Source organism: Acipenser ruthenus, chromosome 12 (genome assembly GCF_902713425.1).
Source record: "Acipenser ruthenus chromosome 12, fAciRut3.2 maternal haplotype, whole genome shotgun sequence".
Classification (NCBI taxonomy): Eukaryota; Metazoa; Chordata; class Actinopteri; order Acipenseriformes; family Acipenseridae; genus Acipenser; species Acipenser ruthenus.
This window is the reverse complement of record NC_081200.1, coordinates 35,347,824-35,369,316: the sequence shown is the minus strand read 5'-3', so window position 1 is coordinate 35,369,316 and position 21,493 is coordinate 35,347,824. Positions and strand designations below refer to the sequence as shown.

General features: G+C 36.9%; 1 protein-coding gene across 2 annotated transcripts; it reads left to right on the top strand.

Annotated features, from left to right (window-relative positions):
* Nucleotides 1-481: 481 nt before the first annotated feature.
* LOC117417387 (glutamate-rich protein 3-like) lies at nucleotides 482-21,483 on the top strand. 2 transcript variants are annotated; one of them, XM_034029522.3, is made up of 15 exons: nucleotides 482-934; nucleotides 4,805-4,898; nucleotides 5,347-5,472; nucleotides 5,866-5,937; nucleotides 6,156-6,284; nucleotides 8,492-8,638; nucleotides 9,072-9,281; nucleotides 9,464-9,644; nucleotides 9,795-9,981; nucleotides 10,343-10,614; nucleotides 10,899-11,120; nucleotides 11,561-12,067; nucleotides 13,613-13,753; nucleotides 15,189-20,021; nucleotides 20,265-21,483. In XM_034029522.3, the coding sequence occupies exons 1-14, from the start codon at nucleotides 915-917 to the stop codon at nucleotides 19,979-19,981; spliced, it is 7,101 nt and encodes a 2,366-aa protein (XP_033885413.3). In that variant the 5' UTR covers nucleotides 482-914; the 3' UTR covers nucleotides 19,982-20,021; nucleotides 20,265-21,483. The 2 variants fall into 2 exon arrangements, with proteins under 2 accessions (XP_033885413.3, XP_058890934.1); XM_059034951.1 differs by lacking the exon at nucleotides 13,613-13,753.
* The last annotated feature ends 10 nt before the right edge of the window (nucleotides 21,484-21,493 follow it).

Genomic DNA, 21,493 nt, shown 5'->3' with positions numbered 1-21,493 from the left:
TAGTCATGCGGTATTGCAAGTAACCTATTGAAACAGTAAGAATGGAATGCTATCATAGTGTTATTCGCAGTGAGCCAACACTTTCTGCATCATTTTGAAACTAAAAATTAAACATTAGTTTTAACACAATGCTCCCCACCTTACAAAATCTGTCAACACATATTAACTTTTCAATGTCTTTCTGTGCTCATGCATCTCTTTGTCAACAGTGTGCATGGTTTCTGTGCTTTCAATTCACATACGTCCATGGACTGTACTTCATGCTATACAAAGCAATGCTGGAAAACTGGCCTATCCTGAATATGACACAGCTTACATATCAAGTCAGAATTGTGTACTTTCTGCTATAATGATAAACCTCTACATATAAATTCACAATGACAAGTTACATCAGACATAAGTGTTAAATGTCACATTCACAGACCTCACTTGCATGGAGACTCGAGTATTGTTTGATATGACTGACCTGGTTTTTATACAGGAGCTCACATCCAGTAGTGCAAAGTCAACAAAGTCCGCTACCCAGGGTGTAACGCCAAGAAAGTGATTGACGGCACAAAGTATCCAATCAACCTCACTAGCGCATCGGCAAACCACCAAGGGCGGAGTCTTTGTTATACAGAAAATAAACATAATTGGAGATGAAATGAAACGGCACCGCCTCTTGTAAAGCATCACCACGTGACTTTCCTTAGCAACGGGTGGATGTCAGCAGTCGCTGCGGAAAAAAAAAAAAAAAAAAGGTTTGCAGTAAGGAGAGTTTCTTGCGCAGAGCAGACCGTTGCTGAGAGGAATTTTGACCTGTACGCCGCAGTTTTGTTTGTAGAAATGTGTTTATTTTGTAAGTAAGGGGAATAAAATACCTGAAAGTATAACCCATTTTCATAAATTAAAGGGCGCAGGCTTCAGAAAACATGAGTCGCCCAAACCCCGGGTAAGCAATAATAAAAAAAATGTTTAATGAGAATTTTACCTAATAATAATAATAATAATAATAATAATAATAATAATAAGACACCCATTGCATGTTTATTTTGTATTCATGTTAACGTTGCTTTAAACGATTGTCTACGTTGCACTGCATATATGTGTATAATATAAACGTGTACGTAACGTCATTTCTTTTTAAATTATTATTTTTGGTTTTTTGATTTTGTTTTTGTGGTTGAGCGGAATGGTTTATCTTAGAAATATGTATACTGCTAAATTATACCAAGTTCAGAAATCGAATTCATTCTGTACATTCATAGTAAAGTCATAGTTCATGGTAACCAAAAATCACGTTTGATTTCTACTTTTGTTTTGTGTGAAGTAGAATAAGATATTGTGCTTGTTAACCTTTTTTAATGTTATTTGTGAATACCATTTTAATAGTTTTGTTTACCAAAAATATCAGCCTTTTGTAAAGTAACGTGGTTATATTATACGATGTATTGATGTAATAATTTGGTTATAATTTATGTGATAACAACACACAGCATGTCAGTATTTTGATTAACACGTTATTTAAATGCAAATTATGCACAGTTAATGAAAAAAAGACTGCATAATATTAAGTTTCTTTTCGAAGGTCTACTGTAGTTATGTGATTTTAATTAATAATGAATGTGGGGATTAATGTCACTTAAACAGTTTATCTCAAAATCGCATATGAGAGTTGTATGAAAATGTAGGCCTCCTGATTTTGCTCTACAGGTTAACATCTAAATGTAAAACTGTCACATTTTGAAAGCCTCTGTATAATTGAGCAAGTTTAACAAATTTATTTTGTTCCATTGTCCTTTAGTTTTCCAGAATTGGTCACTGATGATCCTCTTTTTTTTCTTTTTTTTTTTTTTTTCTTTTTTGTTTGGCTGCAATGGGGAGACACACAGATATAAACACATAGAGCTCCAGGGTTAAGTGTCTTCCAGCTTTGCTCATACAGTACAGGTTATTTGATACAGTAATCTTATACTTTACATGATTGTTTAGATCCTGTTTTCTCTAGTACAGTTGCAGACATTAGGGAATTGGTATAGGTGCACAGTGCAAAAGTAACAGTATACAATGTAGTTTTGCATCATGATTCAGGTAGTTTATAAAATATTTGATACAGTATAGTTCATCCAGAGGTAACTGGATAACATGACTGGAAGTTTAGACAAGAATACGGTTATTTGTCCTCATCTTGGAAACATGCTTGATGGTGTTTTGACAAAATAAGAATACAGAAGGGTACACCCCAAATCAGACTTACAGTAGCCTATATGTGTTTCTTGTTGGTCCTGCAGAAATCAGTTGAAGCACAGACACATGTTGGCTTTAAAATAATCACCCTCATCTCAATATGCTCTTCTCTCATCACTTCCTAAGATAATTGTGTGTTCAAGTTATGGGTACTTGTAAAGCTCATTGGAAAATTTGACACCAATGTTATTCTTAAGCCTTACAACCCAATGTGGGTAACTTAACCTTCCAGAACTGAAAATGATCATGAATTATGACCTCAAGCAATCACACACTCCCAAGTGGCGCATCCAGTAAAGGCGCTCCGCGTGGAGTGCAGGATCCACCCTATAGCATGGAGATCGCAGGCTCGAATCCAGGCTAGGTCATTGCCGACCATGACCGGGAGTTCCCAGGGGGCGGCGTACAATTGGCCGCCCGGGTAGGGAGGGCTTAGGTCAGCAGGGCACCAGCGACCCTTGTGGCTGATAGGGCGCCTGCAGGTCTGCAGTGGAGCCATTCGGATCTATGTTGTCCTCCGGCACTATAGGTCTGATGGATCCGCGGTGTGAAAAAAAAACGACTTGGCAGGGACACGTTTTGGAGGAGGCGTGTGTCAGCCGGCGTTTCCCGAGTCGCCGGGGGGTTGCAGCGGTGAACCGGGATTAATAATAACACAATTGGCAATTCTAAATTGGGGAGAAAAATTGGATAAAAATCATTGGCAACGACTAAATTAAAAAAAAAAAAAAAATGCAATCTGTCTTATATGGAACAAATGTTTTTGTATCGTTCCAAGAATTTGGTAGTATACAGAAACCCAAATTGAACTGTTAAATATAGGCTCAGTCATAAAAGCGTTTTAGTGCTGGTGGCAGAACTGTGTTTACTTTTTCTTGTACAGGTATTTGTTTTGTTGTCTAGTAGTATCATAGCAGATAATAACAATCAGTAGATTTATATGCTTGCACTTTTTTTTTTTTTTTACACAGATTGTATCTCATTTAAACTTTGTTTCCCTTTGTCCAGTTGTGGGAACTTATAGAGGTTTTCTACAGTGAACTATTAGAAAGTAGTGCAACTAGGAAGCGAAAGGCAAAAAAGCCAGGAATGTGCTTTGTTCCACTTGTTAAGATTTAGGATCTAACCAATTGTATGACCTTAGGAGCTGTTACCAAGACAAACACTTTCTATAGTCCATGGAGGGAAATCTGCAGTAAAGTGGTGCAACATTATTTGTATAGTATTATTCATTAGCTACACGTTGCTTACTTCTTGCGATTATAGTTTAACCAGCACTACAAATAAAAAAATATTTTAAAAGCAAACAAAATACCTGAGACATTTTAAGGTGCTGTTTCAAAGTTCAAAGAAGTGGCTGTATTCAAGAATGCAAACAGATTGTATCACACTAATTGTTGCTAGGGTCCTAAAACAAATGGAAAAAATAAAATTTCCTCATCCAGTATCAGCTTTCATTTAGTGTGACAGTATGTTTTGTATTAAATGCATTGTATTTAACATTTATATGAACGAGAAAAAGAGAAAATGGTTATGTTTAGTAAAAACGCAAGAGGACATTTATTGTGTTATTACACAAGGCATCACTAGTTAATGACACACAGTGGTGGCCTGGAGCTCACCTGTAAAACTAAAGAAGATTACTGTTCTGTTGTTAGACTAATATTAAGCAGTCAGTTTCTAGTACACATTAAACAAGTAAGAAACTACAGCATGTGATGCCACCACAATTATAGTTACCATGTGGATTTTTACGCATCTTGTGCATAGCCTTAATACAGGATCATCATAATCAACTGCTTTACTGTGTCAACTAATGATTCCTAAACCACAGCTTTTCAAAAAAAAAAAAAAACTTCCTGGCAGCAGACAGCAGCATTAATAATTCAAGAAACATCCTCATTGTATGGAACAAAGAACACAGCAACATAATGCATATGAATCACAAGCTGTGGCTTATCTGTGTTGAGTTTTTTTTAATTGCTTATTTAAAGTGGCTAAGATTACTTAGGAGACAGAATATGAACAGGATGTTTAAAGAGTAAAGAATAAAGAGCTTGTCATGGTCGCACAATGTACAGTATGTTTGTCACAAAGATTTAATTTGAACTTGGAATCTTAAGAATTCTAAGGTGTACACTAAAGAAGGCACTAGTGAATACATTTGTCTGTGACTTTCTCAGTTTCTAATGAGTTTCTAATACGTTTTAGCATAAGCTAATTTGAATGAGTACTGTCAGTATAAAACATTTTGTGAAGGGAAATCATAATCACAGGGCAGCAGTGTGGAGTAGTGGTTAGGGCTCTTGACCGGAAGGTCGTGGGTTCAATCCCAGGTGGGGGACACTGCTGCTGTACCCTTGAGCAAGGTATTTTACCTAGATTGCTCGAGTAAAAAAAAAAAAAAAAAACTGTATAAATGGGTAATTGTATGTAAAAAAAGAGTGTGATATCTTGTAACAATTGTAAGTCACCCTGGATAAGGGCATCTGCTAAGAAATAAATAATAATAATCTTCCTTGTATGACTGTATGAAGTGTAAATGCTCTAAAGAATTTTTATATTTCAATTATAGAATACTTGCTGCCTACAACAGTCTAACGGATAAACACCTGACTGGGTACTTCAGTAACACAAGAATAAGGAGACATCTTCAGAAAGTTGGACTGGTATGTATGTTGAGTTCGAAACATTGAAGCACAATTGCAGATTTTAACGTTTCATCCTTAAAGGTAAATTATTTTTAGAGAGAATCAAATGGGAAGCAATGAGAAATGTTGATGTATTTAATGTGCAATAATGTGGAAGATAATGAAACTTAAATGAGACATGTTTAGGACTTCAATTTTCTACAAAACTACAAAATACAACCTAAACGCTTGACTGATATTCAGGAGAGGGGCTAAAGCCACATCGACGCAGTTTATCAAGCTCACCCGGCTTTACTGTTACATTCATCATCTTCGGGATTAGTTTACCTGCAAGGCCAGAGACCAAACACACACCTTTCATCTACAGCTTGGCTGTGTCCCAACTCGGGATTGAATTTAATGGTTTATTGTACTTGTTAGGAATACAGTATGTCCTATAATACATCCTTATGCCTTGTGACTATAGATTACAAGACATGGAAGAATTGTACCAGACAAAGAGTACAGACATAACATAATGAGGAGGGATCATCAAAAATATGTGCGAGAATGTCTGGCACAAGCCATCTTTCACAAGGTGCTTGACATGGAGGTAAAGTAATTATATTTTTGTTATATACAGTTGTTGTTTATATGACTGTAATTAAATGATACATACAAATGCAGAAAATAAATTACGAGCATGATACTAGTGCAGAATTAATACAAATATTAAGTAAATTCATTGCAGATTTTAAATTCCTCACACAAAGAATGTCCCCTCTGATTTTATACTGAGTGTACTTTAATTGTAGTTGACTGTTGAAAAAGAAATTAAAATAAAATTCAGGCTTCCCTGAAAACTTTAATGCAGTGAGGTCAAGATATATAAGTTGAAAAGTTACAGAAGTTCAATATGTAGTTATGAGAAACATGTACATTGGAAATGTGCTTTAAGTATTTTACTTTAATAAACTATTTTAATGTTTCTATCTTCTCAAATTAGAGACACAATCAAATAGAGATCAAAAGGAAATTAGAAGATTTTGAACGCAAAGAGCGGGTGCAGAGGATCAAGGTAGTTTATCTCGGAAGGTTCCGTTTGTAAATATTTTTGTTTTTATTTTTTGTTGTGTGTTTTCTTTGTTACTTCTGCAGGTTGGAGTTATGAGATCAATAACATTATCCATGAAGCACATAGGATTAGTTTTTATTTGATATTACCTTCAAACTTGTTAAACCACTTTTCATTGTGAAAATGGAACAGAATTGTACTGCAGCGCTTATCTTTTAAAGGTGGAACGATCAAAGAGATGTGATGAAGATGTTGTCCCTTTACTCTCCCCACGACCACCAACAGCCCCCAGAAATGGCAATGTCGGTCACTCTGGACCAGAGGCCAGTCAGTCTGAATCCTCAGAACCCGTAAGTCATGTCCTGCAAATGTTACAAAGAACTGCACAGAGAACTATTGTTGGGAAAATATTTTCTATTGAATTGTATTTTTCTGCTTACAATTTTTTCAGTAACGGATTATAAGAAGCTTCAATAGAATAATTTAACATGTCCATGGGTGAAAGTTCTCCGTTAGTTTTATTTGTTTTATTCTCAATTCATTAAATTATATTCAGATGGTTATTTATGTATTTTTTTTAAATAAGGACGTTAGTAGGTTTGTGTTGCTGCGGGGCCATGAACAGGTTTAAGTTCAACAACAACCCGATCTGAAGCAAGTGTAAAACTTGCCTGAATACTAAAGTAAAAAATATAAATATTTTAAAACTAGCAAGAAATGACTTGTTGCACGAGTAGCAGTTACATTATTGTTTTGCCCTCTAACTCAATGCACCATGTTTAGAAGCAAGCACAAAGGCAAAGACACAATTTCTTAGAGCAATAAGACCATTGTAATGGTATAAAACAAGAAATAACTCTTGACTGGTCCTTCCTGCAACTAATTGGTTTTGCCCCAGGAGTTTCAGTCAAAATGATCATTGGCCATCTTCACCCATGCATGTCCAAATAAAAGTTTATTTTGCATTGTGTGGGCAAGTGAGAAAGAGCACCAGAAATTATAGGAAAGAGTCATTTAAAAATGAAATACATTCATGCATGTGTTTTCCTGTTTAGCTATTAGTAACTAGTTGCTAGGAAATAGTAACTAAAAACTAACTAAAAGATAGTTGGAAGTTTTATTGTAAGTTGGTTCCAAGAGTTTGTGTGCCTTTTCAGAGCAACCATTCATATATAAAAGCTGTATGTACACCTTAAGTGTTTACCCTGCCTTTTCAAAATGTTTAATGTGATTTGTGTGGTAAATATTAGGATTAGCTGTGTAACATACACTGTTTACTTTAGCATTAGGCAGAAGTACTGTACTGTAGGTTAAATATGCTTTTGTGTTCACATTTGGTATTAGTCTTGTTTGTTTCTTTCTTGTAAGCTCTATTTGATTAACAAACTTTACATTAAAATGTACTTTCATACAGGTACTTTATAAAAAAGAACTTGCTTACTGAGGGTTAATCTGTTTTTTGCTGCTAATAAACAAAAACACATTTGAAATAAATGTTATACTTTAGAACCCCCTGCAGTGTTTACAAGAAACACATTACCTTGGCTGTATTCCGTGTCGTCCATATCACAGCAATTTCTTTCAACGTATTCCCGATAGTTTTTATATATTTTTTATTCGCACACATCATAGGTAAATAAACCAGGGAATTACTTTTTTTTTTTTTTTTTTGCAACTTTTAATCAGGAACATGTGGCAGGATAAAAATGGAAATGAGTGGCGTACTGTGGGAACAGAAGCCTGTTAGGGGTGTGATCTGGATACACTGCCTTCCTTAAAAGCTTTTTTTTTTCCTCCTGGTGAACGCTCCCGATTTAATAGCTGTGAAATGCATTATCCAGTTGATTTATGATCCAGTTATGTGTGATTACAAATGTAAAAAGTCAGCACTGTGTTTAAAAATATAATGCTGCGATATAGACAATATGGGGCACAGCAAAGGTAACGTGATGTGTTTCATGTAAACTTTGCAGGGTGTTCTATAACTACTATTTAAACACTGTCTTTATTTCAGAAAGTTTATTGACACAGATATTTGGTACAGACATGTACAGGCAGGCCTCTGTGATTCTGAAGAATGGTATGCAATAGTAGACACCACAATAGCTATAGCTGTTGTATATTTTGTATATACAACAGGCAGTGTAACTTTTATTGGAAAGCAGGAAATCATTCTGTCCTACCTATGTAATAGGTAAAACAGTAAGTCGAGTAGACAAAAGTATTGGCTTTATTATACATGTTACCTTATAACCTAAATACCCCACTACTGTATATAGGCCATAAGCAGGAACACATTTCAGGCTTATAGCTGAAATATTGTACATGCATAATAAAAATTAAGCCATAAGTATAATTGGCTTCAAGTTCCTTGCACATTTGTCATTTTAGGTTGCAAATCTCTGTATGCTGACAGAACATGTTGTGTGTTTGTGGACAGCTACATTTTGTTTTGCATGCTTTGCAAATGATCACAGAATTATAATGGCCATGCATTTTTTATTATCCCTAAAGCTGAGAATTGCAGGAACATTTTTTTGTTTGTTTTTTCAATCAGAAGTCTGCTTCCCCTCGACCATGCACTGCACCTGGAAAAATACAAAGGCCTGTTCGCTTGCAGCCCATACAGAGCAATGGCACTGCAGCATCAGCCAGAAGGACATACCCAGGCTCCAGACAGACAGAACATCATTTCATCTATTCGGTTAGACGCTTGTTACTAAGACGCCTTGTTTTACATTTCAGTTAATTCATGTATTTATTCAGAGTGAATGAGCTCTTAAAGCTTGTATGTTTTTAACCTCAGAGCATGTTTAGATTCAGGGTGAATGATAGATTCAGTATTGCCTTACCTTTGAAGCTAGATGATGTAATCATGAGGCAGTAGAATAAAAAATACAGTGCATTGATTCAGTAATTCACAGTCAAGCCATGTTGACAGGAAATGTGTATGTACTGTAATCTAATGCAAAAACCATTCTTAATTAATTTCCTCTTTTTTTTCATGGTTTTGTTTTTTTAAGTAAGTCATATGGCAAAGGGAGCACTGTGTATATTTTACTTGCAATTTAAAACATCAGAAGATAATGGATAGGGGTTCAGTTAGTTTTCATATCCGGACTGTTGTTATTTTACAGCTTGACAGAGAGGCAAGGAGGCATATTACCTCGACAGATTTTGCCAGTGGAATCTCCCCTTACCGACTTCCAGTTATTAACAATTATGTAACTCCAGTTCCACCTCCCCCCCAAAAAAGGGACCGAAGTTTTAAAGGAACCTCTATTGGAGCGAGAAGGGGTAGAAGACTACGACCTACAACTGCACCAAATGGAATTGATGAAACAAAGGTAAAAAAAATTATGATATCAGCATAAAACAGTATGTGGTACTACAATACTACTGATTTCCTTTCATTTGATTGCAAACTGACGGTCAGGTAATGCATTGAAAGAAGAATTTTATCCTCAACAAAGAAAAAAAAAAAGTCCATGATTTGTGATATTTCTGAATCTACTTATTTTCTGTGCAGGATTGTGCTAAATTCCACAAGACGTCTGTGCACAGTAACGTTGCTGTCACCATGTTGTATTTTGGAAAGAGTGTTCATTTGTCTCATGATGACACAGACTTTAGAGATGAAGTGAAAGTTTACCAGCAGCACTGTGGTGGAGAAAATCTCTGTGTTTACAAAGGAAGACTCGCAGAAGGAGGTCAGTAGCAGTAGTGTTACTTAAATCAAGCAATGTCATGTAAATTGTCACATACTTTGATAGCTCATGACGTGGCCTCGTTATACAGATGAGCATAACAATCTACAAAATTATTTGAGGTACAGTACAGAGTTTCTTTTTATGTTGCAGAAACTTTTCAGTTTGTCTCCCGACGCCACCACGGTTTTCCTTTCAGTCTTACATTTTTCCTGAATACAATGCAAGTTGATAGGCTCAGTTCCTGCTGCGAGTTTAAACATCGTAAAGGAGCTAGACTGGGAGGAAAACAAGGGCACTTTGGCATTGTCAGTGTTGAAGGAGCTTCCCCTTGCTACAGGTAAGAATTTCTAAAAGTGTGATCAATAGAACTATACAGTATGTACTGCTCTTTATTAAAACAAAAATCAGTATGCCAAAAAAAATTAATATTCATCTTTTATATTGAGGTTCTATACCAACGGTTTTACAAAAAAAAGACAATTACTGTTACAAAAGTTAATATTATATATATATATATATATATATATATATATATATATATATATATATATTTTTTTTTTTTTTAATAATTATTTAGGTAGCATTTCAACAACAGGTCAACATCTGCACTGTACAAATCTCCCCACTATGTATTTTGTACCTGCCGTGATATACTGTGTGTTGTACTATATATGTGCACCTCTATATTTTGTCTTCAGGTGTATCATTGCTGTGGGTTTAGATAAGAAACCCACCCCTCCACCAAAACGGATAAAAAAGGAGGTAGAAACAGAGGAGTCGACTAGAGATCAGGGTAAAGAAGACAAGAGCTGCAGTGACGAAGAGATGCTTAAAGAAGAGAGCAGATCAAATTCCTCCTTGAGATCTCCACACAATGAAGAAGATGTTGAGGAGGAAAATCCAATGGAATTAGAACCCAAAGAAGAGAATGAGATACCTGAAGTTAATGATGATGAAAAATTGAAGGATGGTACAAAAAAATGTTCATGTTCTAGTTAATCTGTCTGTAGTAGTAGTAGTCGTAGTAGTAATAGTAGTCGTATACATGGTGAATGGGGACGCAAGAATAACTCAAGTTCTCTGAGAAAAACAATAAGCACCAAACATTTTGTCAGAAATTACCTCAGCCACATGCCCTCTGTGGGACAGCCCTCAGAAAGGAGAGATTTGAGAGACAACAAAATCATTCAACAACTGTCTAAAAAAGACAAATTATATTCTGCTATCAGCTAATTAATAACATTTTGCTTTCAGAATATGATGACGATTTTGAAGTAGATGAAGCGAAGCCTGATGCAAAAGAAGAGAACAGAAAAGAGGCTGACATGAATGGAAGGTCATCAACCCCCTCTGATGATGAAAGGGGTCATTCTGACACAGAGGAGACCAAATATAAAGAGAAACAGAAGCACCATTCTGGCAGTGATGATGATAGAGCCAGCTACTCTGACAGTGAGGAGGAGGATAGCAGACAAGGTAAATTACCATTCTTTGATGTATTTGAATAACCCTTAGATTTGAAAACATCCCAATAATATCATTTCAGTAATTAATCCACCAGAAACCTGTAAAGTACAAAGCACCTTTACTAGAGCAGTCATTGCAAAATGATTTCCTGTTCCGTTTTATTTTGTTGGCTTGCACAAAAACTAAAAGGAAGGCATGTTCTTCTGTAGGGCCTTTTTCTTAATCTGACCCGAGAAGATAAACTGTAGAAGCAATCCATGTCTTTCTATCAAAGTCTCTAATTATCTTTTCATTTGTAAGTACTGTGATATGAATCAGTATAGATAAATTATAAACATTGCCTGACACACTCCTTCAGACTTTATTTTTATTTATTCTGCTCAGTTCTGTTCAGAGTTTTAATAAATGTTGACAAATGTAAAACAAAAAAGTATGTATTATTTACATAGGTGGCAGGAGAGCAAGGTCATCTGACTCATCTAGTAGCTTGTATTCTTCAAGCAGCAGCAGAAACGATTCAGAAAGTGATAGAGAAGAGGCAAAAGATGATGTGAAGAAAGAAGAAATCAAAACAACCTCCAGTTCTGTATCCATTACTGAACCAAGAAGTGAATCCGAGGCAGCAAATGACGTGGAGGACCAGGTAAAAAACGAGGAGGCTGTATCAGACAATGACAAAGAACAACATACCCATGAAGAGGCAAAACAAAGAGAGGTTGCTGAAAATGCAGAATCCAGCGAGCAGGTTTCTACAGAGTACCAACAAACTGGTGAGGTAGAAAGGGAGAGTGCTGCACTCACTGCTTCTGAAAGAAATGAAGCTGTTGAACAAACAGACAACATGGAACGGCCAGGGAGTGCAAAAGACAAGGATGGCATTACAGATTCAAAACTAGAGGCTCAAACCAAGACAGCTATTTTTGCTGAACCTGCTGAAGCTGAAAAACAGGGTAATGGTAAGTATGCTGGCTCATCAGAGCTATGATGTGACTCTTGCATGTGACCTGGCTTTTAAGATTTTTTTTTTCTTTACTGTGTGCTGTTTGTTTTGTAAATTGATTTTCATGTTTCTTATGCATGTAAAATATTTTTCCACTAATTTGTGGAAGAAAAGATTGAATATGTGTATTTAAATTATCATAATATGTTCTGTAAAAATCATGTCTCTTGTTTTGATGTTCCTTTTTGTCTTTTTTTATTTTTATTTTTTTACTGCTTTATAATCTTTGCTGTTTGCTGTCGGAGACTTTGGCTTTCTATTCTATAACTCATGTATTACTGTGTATAACTCAAATTGAAAACATGCCAGTTATGGCCCAAAAACAAACATATAAACAAATGACACTAGTATTCGTACTCACTAGTAATACACAGTAAAGCATATACCTAGAAAAGCTAGAAGTCAAAATTGTGGATTGTCATAAAATGTAAATGTTAAACTTTATATTTTCTATGGATTTTTCTGCATAAACAAATGTTGTAATATGCTAACTTTTACCTACATTCTTAAATAATTCTTCTTAAATAGTTAAAATTGTAACTTAAAAGCTTTCTGAATAGAGCCCACTATTGCGTGTATTTCAATTGTTAACCCAATGCCATCTATTTATTCTGTTTCTGGCTTGCAAACACTAAGGGACACATTTATGACGCATTAGTAAGCTTATTAAATACGCTGCATACATACGTTACTCAAAAATTCAATATCCCTGTAATGTTATCCAAACTTATGAGCTTTCAAATTATGTAAATTCCTAGGATTATTGTTGTCTATAATACTTTTTTTTTTTACAACATCAAAGCTGGTTTTAATAATAAGACAAAAAATTCTAAAAGAATTTTATAAATTATGTTTACAGGATTTGTTAAATTTTTTTTTTTTTTTTTTTTTTTTTTACAAAATGTATATTTAATTCATTTTTGGGATTCTTATATTGAACAAATAAATATAATCTGACCAAAACTAATTTAAACGTCTTTCATGATTGTGTGCAGGTGGTTGTTTCCTGTCACTAAACAGAACAAAACACCGTAATAAACTAAAATAATTGTTGAAGAAGGTGTTGATTTTGAAAGCCAAGTACTAAATATTTACTAAAGATAGTGACCAAAAGGGCAGACGGGGGGGTTATCATGAGAAACATAGATAGTCAGAATAACAAAATCATGGTATCCCATTTTGAATGTTTGTTTTGCTCGCTAATTTATAAAACAGCATTTATAACATTTGCATTAGCAACAAAAAGTGTACATTAAAAAAAAAAAAAAAAAAAAAGATGATTTTACTGGCTTCTAGCTGTGGTTTTATTCAGTTTGTGGAGATTTACTCCTGCATGAAAACTACTTGAATGTTGTCCATAACTCTTAGCAGATAATGAAATATAACATAAGGGCCATCGTGTGTTCTGTAGGAAATGTGTCAGCCTGTATTATTCTCTTTTAATATTTTTGATGTGTTTGTCTGCTTTTTGTTTTTTATTTTTGCTGCATTTCATAAAAAGCCAAGTCAGTAAAGGAGAAAATTGCCGATGCTATAATAAACGAGGCACGTTGCAGTTCTGAACCAGAACCAAGTGACTCCAGTACTGATGAGGATGATGAAACTACAAGCACAGCAAGAAAACCATATATAATACATATTGGTATGGTGTCTACTTTTAAGCTCAAGGTTATCTTGTTTTTAAAAAAAAGTAGAAATACTGATTTTAAGGTAATGAGACTACGCCTTGTATACATAAAATGAAAGAGAAGCATGTATGCATTTTTATTTTATAAAACAAAACGTGTACCACTGATCTTAAGAGCCATGTTCTAGTTAAAAAAGAAACCTATAACTTGCAAACTTGCACAGGTCCGAATGAAAATCTGATGCAAAGTAAAAAGATGGTCATGACAATGTACCTACTACTTTCCAATACAATAAGTTACTTTATAAAACGGCTTGGGAAAATCACAACCCATGACTGGTGAAACTGCATCACGTGAGTATGCTGGAAAATTGTGTTTACAAACAGTTTACATGCTACTGAGACGCTTCATACAGTGTGAATCACTACACACTACAGCATTTTAAAATGCCATTTATTAGTATCAAACCACTGCCACAAAATGAGTGGCATACCACCCATTTTTCTTTGATATATTTGAGGGCTAAGAAGTGATATAGCACCAAATTTCTCAGTGAAGACAGCAGTCCACCTGTACTACAGCAACTGTCAGAATTTAAGAAATGAGGCACAAATAAAAAGAAAACGAAGAAAACAAAGATGAAAAAACGCACAACAAACTACAACATTGGCTGTTAATGTACCTAAAGACTGGCTTAAAGAAAAAAATATGGACATTAATGTTAAGGAAATAAATCCTCAAAAATTCAACAGCATTCTGAGGGAATTTTATACCAGTGCAAGAAGTACAACTGGCAACCAGTACGCAGTCCAGTTTTTTAATGTTGAGAGCGGGACTGAAAATATTTTTTAACAGTGCTTTAATAGCTATAGACAATTGACAGTGAGTATAAAAACAGCAATAATGTATTTCTGTCAGTCAGCAAAAGCATAAAACTAGGACAAAAACAAGTGGCAGATGCTAACAATGAAAACTTGCAAGGTTTCATGTTTGCCAAGCCTGACGACACCAGTTGAAGGGTGGACAGCTTGAAATACATATATGTGTGTATATATATGGCAAAATGCCCTCCAGATGCATCAGCATTTTCCCTGCACATACGCAAAGCCCCGAAGCAAACCTTGAACACCAAACCCTACTGGTACTCCTGTGAACCAATGGGAATACATTTCCTTGGCAAAATGCTGCCTAAACTTGAGCGAAGAAGCCTATCACTCACAACGCAATACAAAATCACTGCTTGAGAAGTACCCCGCCGTGGGTTATAGCTTACATATTTCTATACTGCTTATAGAGACCTTGCATACTGTAATAAAAAAAGAAAATGTTAACACGCAGAATTTAAGCTAGAAGTTAAGCAGAAGTACTGACTAGATACAGATCAATTTGTGTGTCCTATGTAAATGAACAAAACTACTGCCAGAGCTGATTGTTCACATTTTGTTCTAGGTACTGAAGCGGAAGATGCTGTAGCCTTTTCATTAATGCAGATGAAAAAGGAAGAAGAATCAGCAGTAAACCCTGAAGATGCACTTGTTAAAGATGATCAAACTGACTTGGTTAAAGACACTGAAATGAAAGAAGAGGAACCCCAGGAAGAAGCTCAGAAAGCAACACAATCTGTAGGAGATAATCATCATAAGGAGAATAAGACAGAAGAGACAGAGACAGATCCCGAAGCAAAAGTAGATGAGATTGAGCCTAAGGTTAAACTAGGTGAGTCTGGGGCTAATGTGGAGCCTGAGACAAAGACAGAAGAGACAGAGCCTGAGGCTAACATAGATGAAGTAGACAGTGACGCTAAGACAGAACAGACTGAGCCTAACACAGTGGAGGCAGAGCCTGAGGCTAAGACAGAAAAGAAAGAGCCTGAGGCTAAGACAGAAAAGACAGAACCTGAGGGTAAGATGGAGACAGAGCCTGAGACTAAGACAGTGGAGGCAGAACCTGAGGCTAAGGCAGTGGAGGCAGAGCCTGAGGCTCAGACAGGAGAGACAGAGCCTGAGGCTAATACATTGGAGGCAGAGCCTGAGGCTAAGACATTGGAGGCAGAACCTGAGGCTAAGGCAGTGGAGGCAGAGCCTGAGGCTACAACAGACAAGACAGAGCCTGAGGGTAAGATAGAAACAGAGCCTGAGGCTAATACATTGGAGGCAGAGTCTGAGACTAAGACAGTGGAGACAGAGCTTGAGGCTAAAACAGTGGAGTCAGAATCTAAGGCTAACACAGAAGCAGAGTCAGAGTCTAAGACAGAAGAGGCAGACACTGAGACACTGAAGGAAGAGCCTGATGCTAAGACAGAAGAAACTGAGACTAAAGCAGTAGAGAAAAATCCTGAGGGTAAGACAGAATTTGAGGCCAAGACAGTGGAGGATCAGCCTGAAGCTAAGATGAAAGAAACTGAGACTAAAATAGCAGAGGAAGAATCTGAGGGTCAGGCAGAAGAGACACAGACTGCGGCAAATGTAATGGATGCAGATCCTGTGTATAAAGAGACAGAACAGACTGAGGCTGAAGTAGTAGAGTCAGAGGCTGAGGCTAAGGCAGGGGAGAACGACCCTGAGCCTATGACAGTGGAGGCAGAGCCTGAGGCTATGACAGTGGAGGTAGAGCCTGAGGCTGAGACAGAAGAGACAGAGTCTGGAGCCAAAGTAGAAGAGACAGGTGTTAGAAGAGCAGCAGAGATAGGAGAGTTGATTCCAGAGATAAATGCGGGAGAAGTAGCACTTGGAGATAAAGTAACAGAGATGGAAATTAAAGCAGAAGAAGGTAAAAGTGAGGTTAATGCTGAAGAGGTTGGGACTGAAGGTAAAGCAGGAGAAGCAATGCCCCAGGCTAAGGCAAAAGAGGAAAATACTAAGGTCAAAGCAAAAGAGGCAGAGTCTGAGGCTAATGTAAAAGATGCAGAAGATATTATCTCTGAGGTTAAAGTACAAGAGATAAAAACTAAATCTGAGATACATCTGGTTGAAGATGCAGGAACTGGTGTAGCGAAGGCAGAATCTAAAGTAGAAGAGACAAAACTAGAAACAATGGTAGAGATAGAGCCAGAGCCTGAGACAAAAATAAAAGAGCATGAGACTGAAGTAGAAAATGCAGAGGCTGGGCTCAAGGTACAAGAGGGAGAGAGTGAGACTAATGTAGCAAAGGCAGACACTGATGCTAAAGTAGAAGAGGTTAATGATAAAGCAGGAGAGGCAGAGCATGTGCCTGAGGCTAAAATAGAAGAAATCGAGTCTGGGGTAAAAACAGAGGAGACTGAAGCTATAGCGGTAAAGGAAGAGCCGAAACCTGTAGAACAGGCTGAAACTGATGCTAAAGTAGAAGAGGCTGAAACCGATGCTAAAGTAGAAGGGACTGAAACCGATGCTAAAGTAGAAGGGACTGAAACCGATGGTAAAGTAGAAGGGGCTGAAACCGATGGTAAAGTAGAAGGGACTGAAACCGATGCTAAAGTAGAAGGGACTGAAACCGATGCTAAAGTAGAAGGGACTGAAACCGATGCTAAAGTAGAAGGGACTGAAACTGATGCTAAAGTAGAAGAGGCTGAAACCGATGCTAAAGTAGAAGGGACTGAAACCGATGCTAAAGTAGAAGGGGCTGAAACCGATGCTAAAGTAGAAGGGGCTGAAACCGATGCTAAAGTAGAAGGGGCTGAAACCGATGCTAAAGTAGAAGGGGCTGAAACCGATGCTAAAGTAGAAGGGGCTGAAACCGATGCTAAAGTAGAAGGGACTGAAACAGATGCTAAAGTAGAAGGGGCTGAAACCGATGCTAAAGTAGAAGGGGCTGAAACCGATGCTAAAGTAGAAGGAACTGAAACCAGTACTAAAGTAGAAGGGGCTGAAACCAGTGCTAAAGTAGAAGGGACTGAAACCGATGCTAAAGTAGAAGAGACTGAAACCGATGCTAAAGTAGAAGGGGTTGAAACCGATGCTAAAGTAGAAGAGGCTGAAACCGATGGTAAAGTAGAAGGGACTGAAACAGATGCTAAAGTAGAAGGGACTGAAACAGATGCTAAAGTAGAAGGGGCTGAAACCGATGCTAAAGTAGAAGGGGCTGAAACCGATGCTAAAGTAGAAGGGGCTGAAACCGATGGTAAAGTAGAAGGAACTGAAACCAGTGCTAAAGTAGAAGGGACTGAAACCGATGCTAAAGTAGAAGGGGTTGAAACCGATGCTAAAGTAGAAGAGGCTGAAACCGATGGTAAAGTAGAAGGGACTGAAACAGATGCTAAAGTAGAAGGGACTGAAACAGATGCTAAAGTAGAAGGGGCTGAAACCGATGCTAAAGTAGAAGGGGCTGAAACCGATGCTAAAGTAGAAGGGGCTGAAACCGATGGTAAAGTAGAAGGAACTGAAACCAGTGCTAAAGTAGAAGGGGCTGAAACCAGTGCTAAAGTAGAAGGGACTGAAACCGATGCTAAAGTAGAAGGGACTGAAACCGATGCTAAAGTAGAAGGGGCTGAAACCGATGCTAAAGTAGAAGGAACTGAAACCAGTACTAAAGTAGAAGGGGCTGAAACCAGTGCTAAAGTAGAAGGGACTGAAACCGATGCTAAAGTAGAAGAGACTGAAACCGATGCTAAAGTAGAAGGGGTTGAAACCGATGCTAAGGTAGAAGGGGCTGAAACCGATGGTAAAGTAGAAGGGACTGAAACAGATGCTAAAGTAGAAGGGACTGAAACAGATGCTAAAGTAGAAGGGGCTGAAACCGATGCTAAAGTAGAAGGGGCTGAAACCGATGCTAAAGTAGAAGGGGCTGAAACCGATGGTAAAGTAGAAGGAACTGAAACCAGTGCTAAAGTAGAAGGGGCTGAAACCAGTGCTAAAGTAGAAGGGACTGAAACAGATGCTAAAGTAGAAGGGGCTGAAACCGATGCTAAAGTAGAAGGGGCTGAAACCGATGCTAAAGTAGAAGGGGCTGAAACCGATGCTAAAGTAGAAGGGGCTGAAACCGATGGTAAAGTAGAAGGAACTGAAACCAGTGCTAAAGTAGAAGGGGCTGAAACCAGTGCTAAAGTAGAAGGGACTGAAACCGATGCTAAAGTAGAAGGGGCTGAAACCGATGCTAAAGTAGAAGGGGCTGAAACCAGTGCTAAAGTAGAAGGGGCTGAAACCGATGCTAAAGTAGAAGAGACTGAAACCGATGGTAAAGTAGAAGGGACTGAAACCGATGGTAAAGTAGAAGGGACTGAAACCGATGCTAAAGTAGAAGGGACTGAAACCGATGCTAAAGTAGAAGGGGCTGAAACCGATGCTAAAGTAGAAGGAACTGAAACCGATGCTAAAGTAGAAGAGACTGAAACCGATGCTAAAGTAGAAGGGGCTGAAACCGATGCTAAAGTAGAAGGAACTGAAACCAGTACTAAAGTAGAAGGGGCTGAAACCAGTGCTAAAGTAGAAGGGACTGAAACCGATGCTAAAGTAGAAGGGGCTGAAACCGATGCTAAAGTAGAAGAGACTAAAACCGATGCTAAAGTAGAAGAGGCTGGTGCTAAAATTGGAAAGGCAAAGCCTGAGGCTACAGTAGAAAAGGATGAAGATAAGGCAGTAGAAGGGGAGCCTGAGGCGATAGCAAAAGAGCTGTATGTTAAAGTAGAAGAGGCAGATTTTAAAGCATCAGAGGCAGAGCCTACAGCTAAAACATTAATGCCAAAGCCAGATGATAAAGTAAAAGAGACAGAGACATTGGCTAAAGAAGAAAAGACACAGTCTGAGGTTAAAGTAGAAAAGGCTGAGGCTATAGAAGCAGCAGAATCAGATTCTAAGCACACAGAGGCAGCAACTGAGACTAAGGCAGAAGAGGCAGATGTTAAAGAAGCAAAGGCAGACCCAGAAATAGTCACTAAGGCTAACGTAGTGGCAGATCCAGATGATAAGGCAGAATCTGGGACTGAAGAAGGAAAGACAGAGTATGTGGATAACACAAAATGTGCAGAGTCTGGAGCTGAAGCAGCTGAGGCTAAAGTGAAAGAGACTGAAACTGGGGCAGAGTATGAATGTAAACCAAAAGAGGCAGAACAACATGAATTGGAATCAGAGACTAAAGTTGAAAATATAGAATCTGGGGACATCAAAGAACAGTCTACTGAGAAAAAACAAAATGATTTTGAGACCAAAAAGCCTGAGATTGTGGATTATGAAACATCCGTAGAAGAAATAAACAAAACTCTGGAATCTGACAAAAACTTAAAAAGTGAAGAAAACAAGATGGCCAGGTACTCTCCAGAAGAGAAGTAATATAAAAAAAACCTCTGAAATCTCCCACTACAGACACAAGGTAATAATTATAATTATTGTATAGGATGTTAGATGACTTGAAGTCCATTATTGCTTAAAATAATTAATAGTTATCATCTGTTAATAGTAATAATGAATCATGTTATTTTTATATTCAAAGAAAAAAAATGTGTGTGGGTGCTGAAATCAGATACTTGGCAGAAAAAAAAAACATTGACTGTTGACTCTTCTATTTTGAATTTCCTGGTGCCTTTTTGTTTATTGATTTGTTTTTGTTCCACAGGTTGATTACCAAGATTTGTTTTCTGACTGAGACACAGAGGAAGAGTTGGTGTATTCTTCAAGCACAATACTCTTATGGAATATGGATTATTATTGCTCAAAAAACTTTGACCAGTTTTTAAACATGTTCAGCTGAAGCAAACTCATTACACCAAACATTTAAATTTAGAATAACTTATTTTCATTTATTTTCTGAAATACAAAGTGGCTATGAAATGTACACAGTAAGATAATTTGAAAGCAGTAAATAAGTCGAAGGCTTAAAATCAATTGTCACATCTGATGTGAATCCAAATGATGTATTTCTGTCCTTGGGAAAAGTGTCAGTGATTATGAACACATTTATTACCTGACACCAAAATGTTTACCTCAAAATAGTTGGATATTGTACATAGTTTCTATAAATGTAAAAGTTGCTATTTAATTTTTTTTTGTTATCTAAGGTGTTCAATTTGTAGCCATTTTATACCATTAGTGTTATGTATTTCTTTATTCCTTATCAAACGTGTTAAGACTGCATGGAATAGGATCCTTGAAAGCTGATATTCCTCTGTACAGCTTGACTCATACTGGACATTGGAAACTATATATATGAATCAATCACTACGCTACTGCATCCACATGATACTGTACCGATATGAATACAACAACATAGTTTAATGATCACATTTATTTTATTTGTGATTTTGCTGTGGGGGGAAAATGATTTGTTTGTTGTGACTTGATCAAGAGTGAAACTGAATGAAAAACTTGAATTAGAGATTTTTGCCCTTTTCTTCAAAATTGCAGGAAGGTCAAAGCTGTCAGTTTTTTTTTTTTATAAATATTTTGCACTAAATAGCACTTTTTACCTGTAATATTCAGAGACAAATACACTCAATTATGTGCACTTATGCCCTTAATCTATAGGCTCTACAACTCAATAAGAGTAATGTATTTTTATATGTTTTAATTGTTTAACTGAAGGCTGAAGTATATCATCAAAAGCATTCTATACCAAAACAAGTAATTAATGTGCATTTACTGTGCAATATTCTGCCTTAGAAACTTTGAGGGGTGGTTACCTGAGTTTCTGAATGTAATTGAGGTTAATTATTCCCTTTTCCTTTGTAACAGTAACCCGTTTGAAAAAACTGTGTTTCTGATAGATACTGTTAATGTATTTATTGATCAACATTAAAATAGTAATATATGAGATGCATTTATTCATTTTTATATTTACTGGAAAAA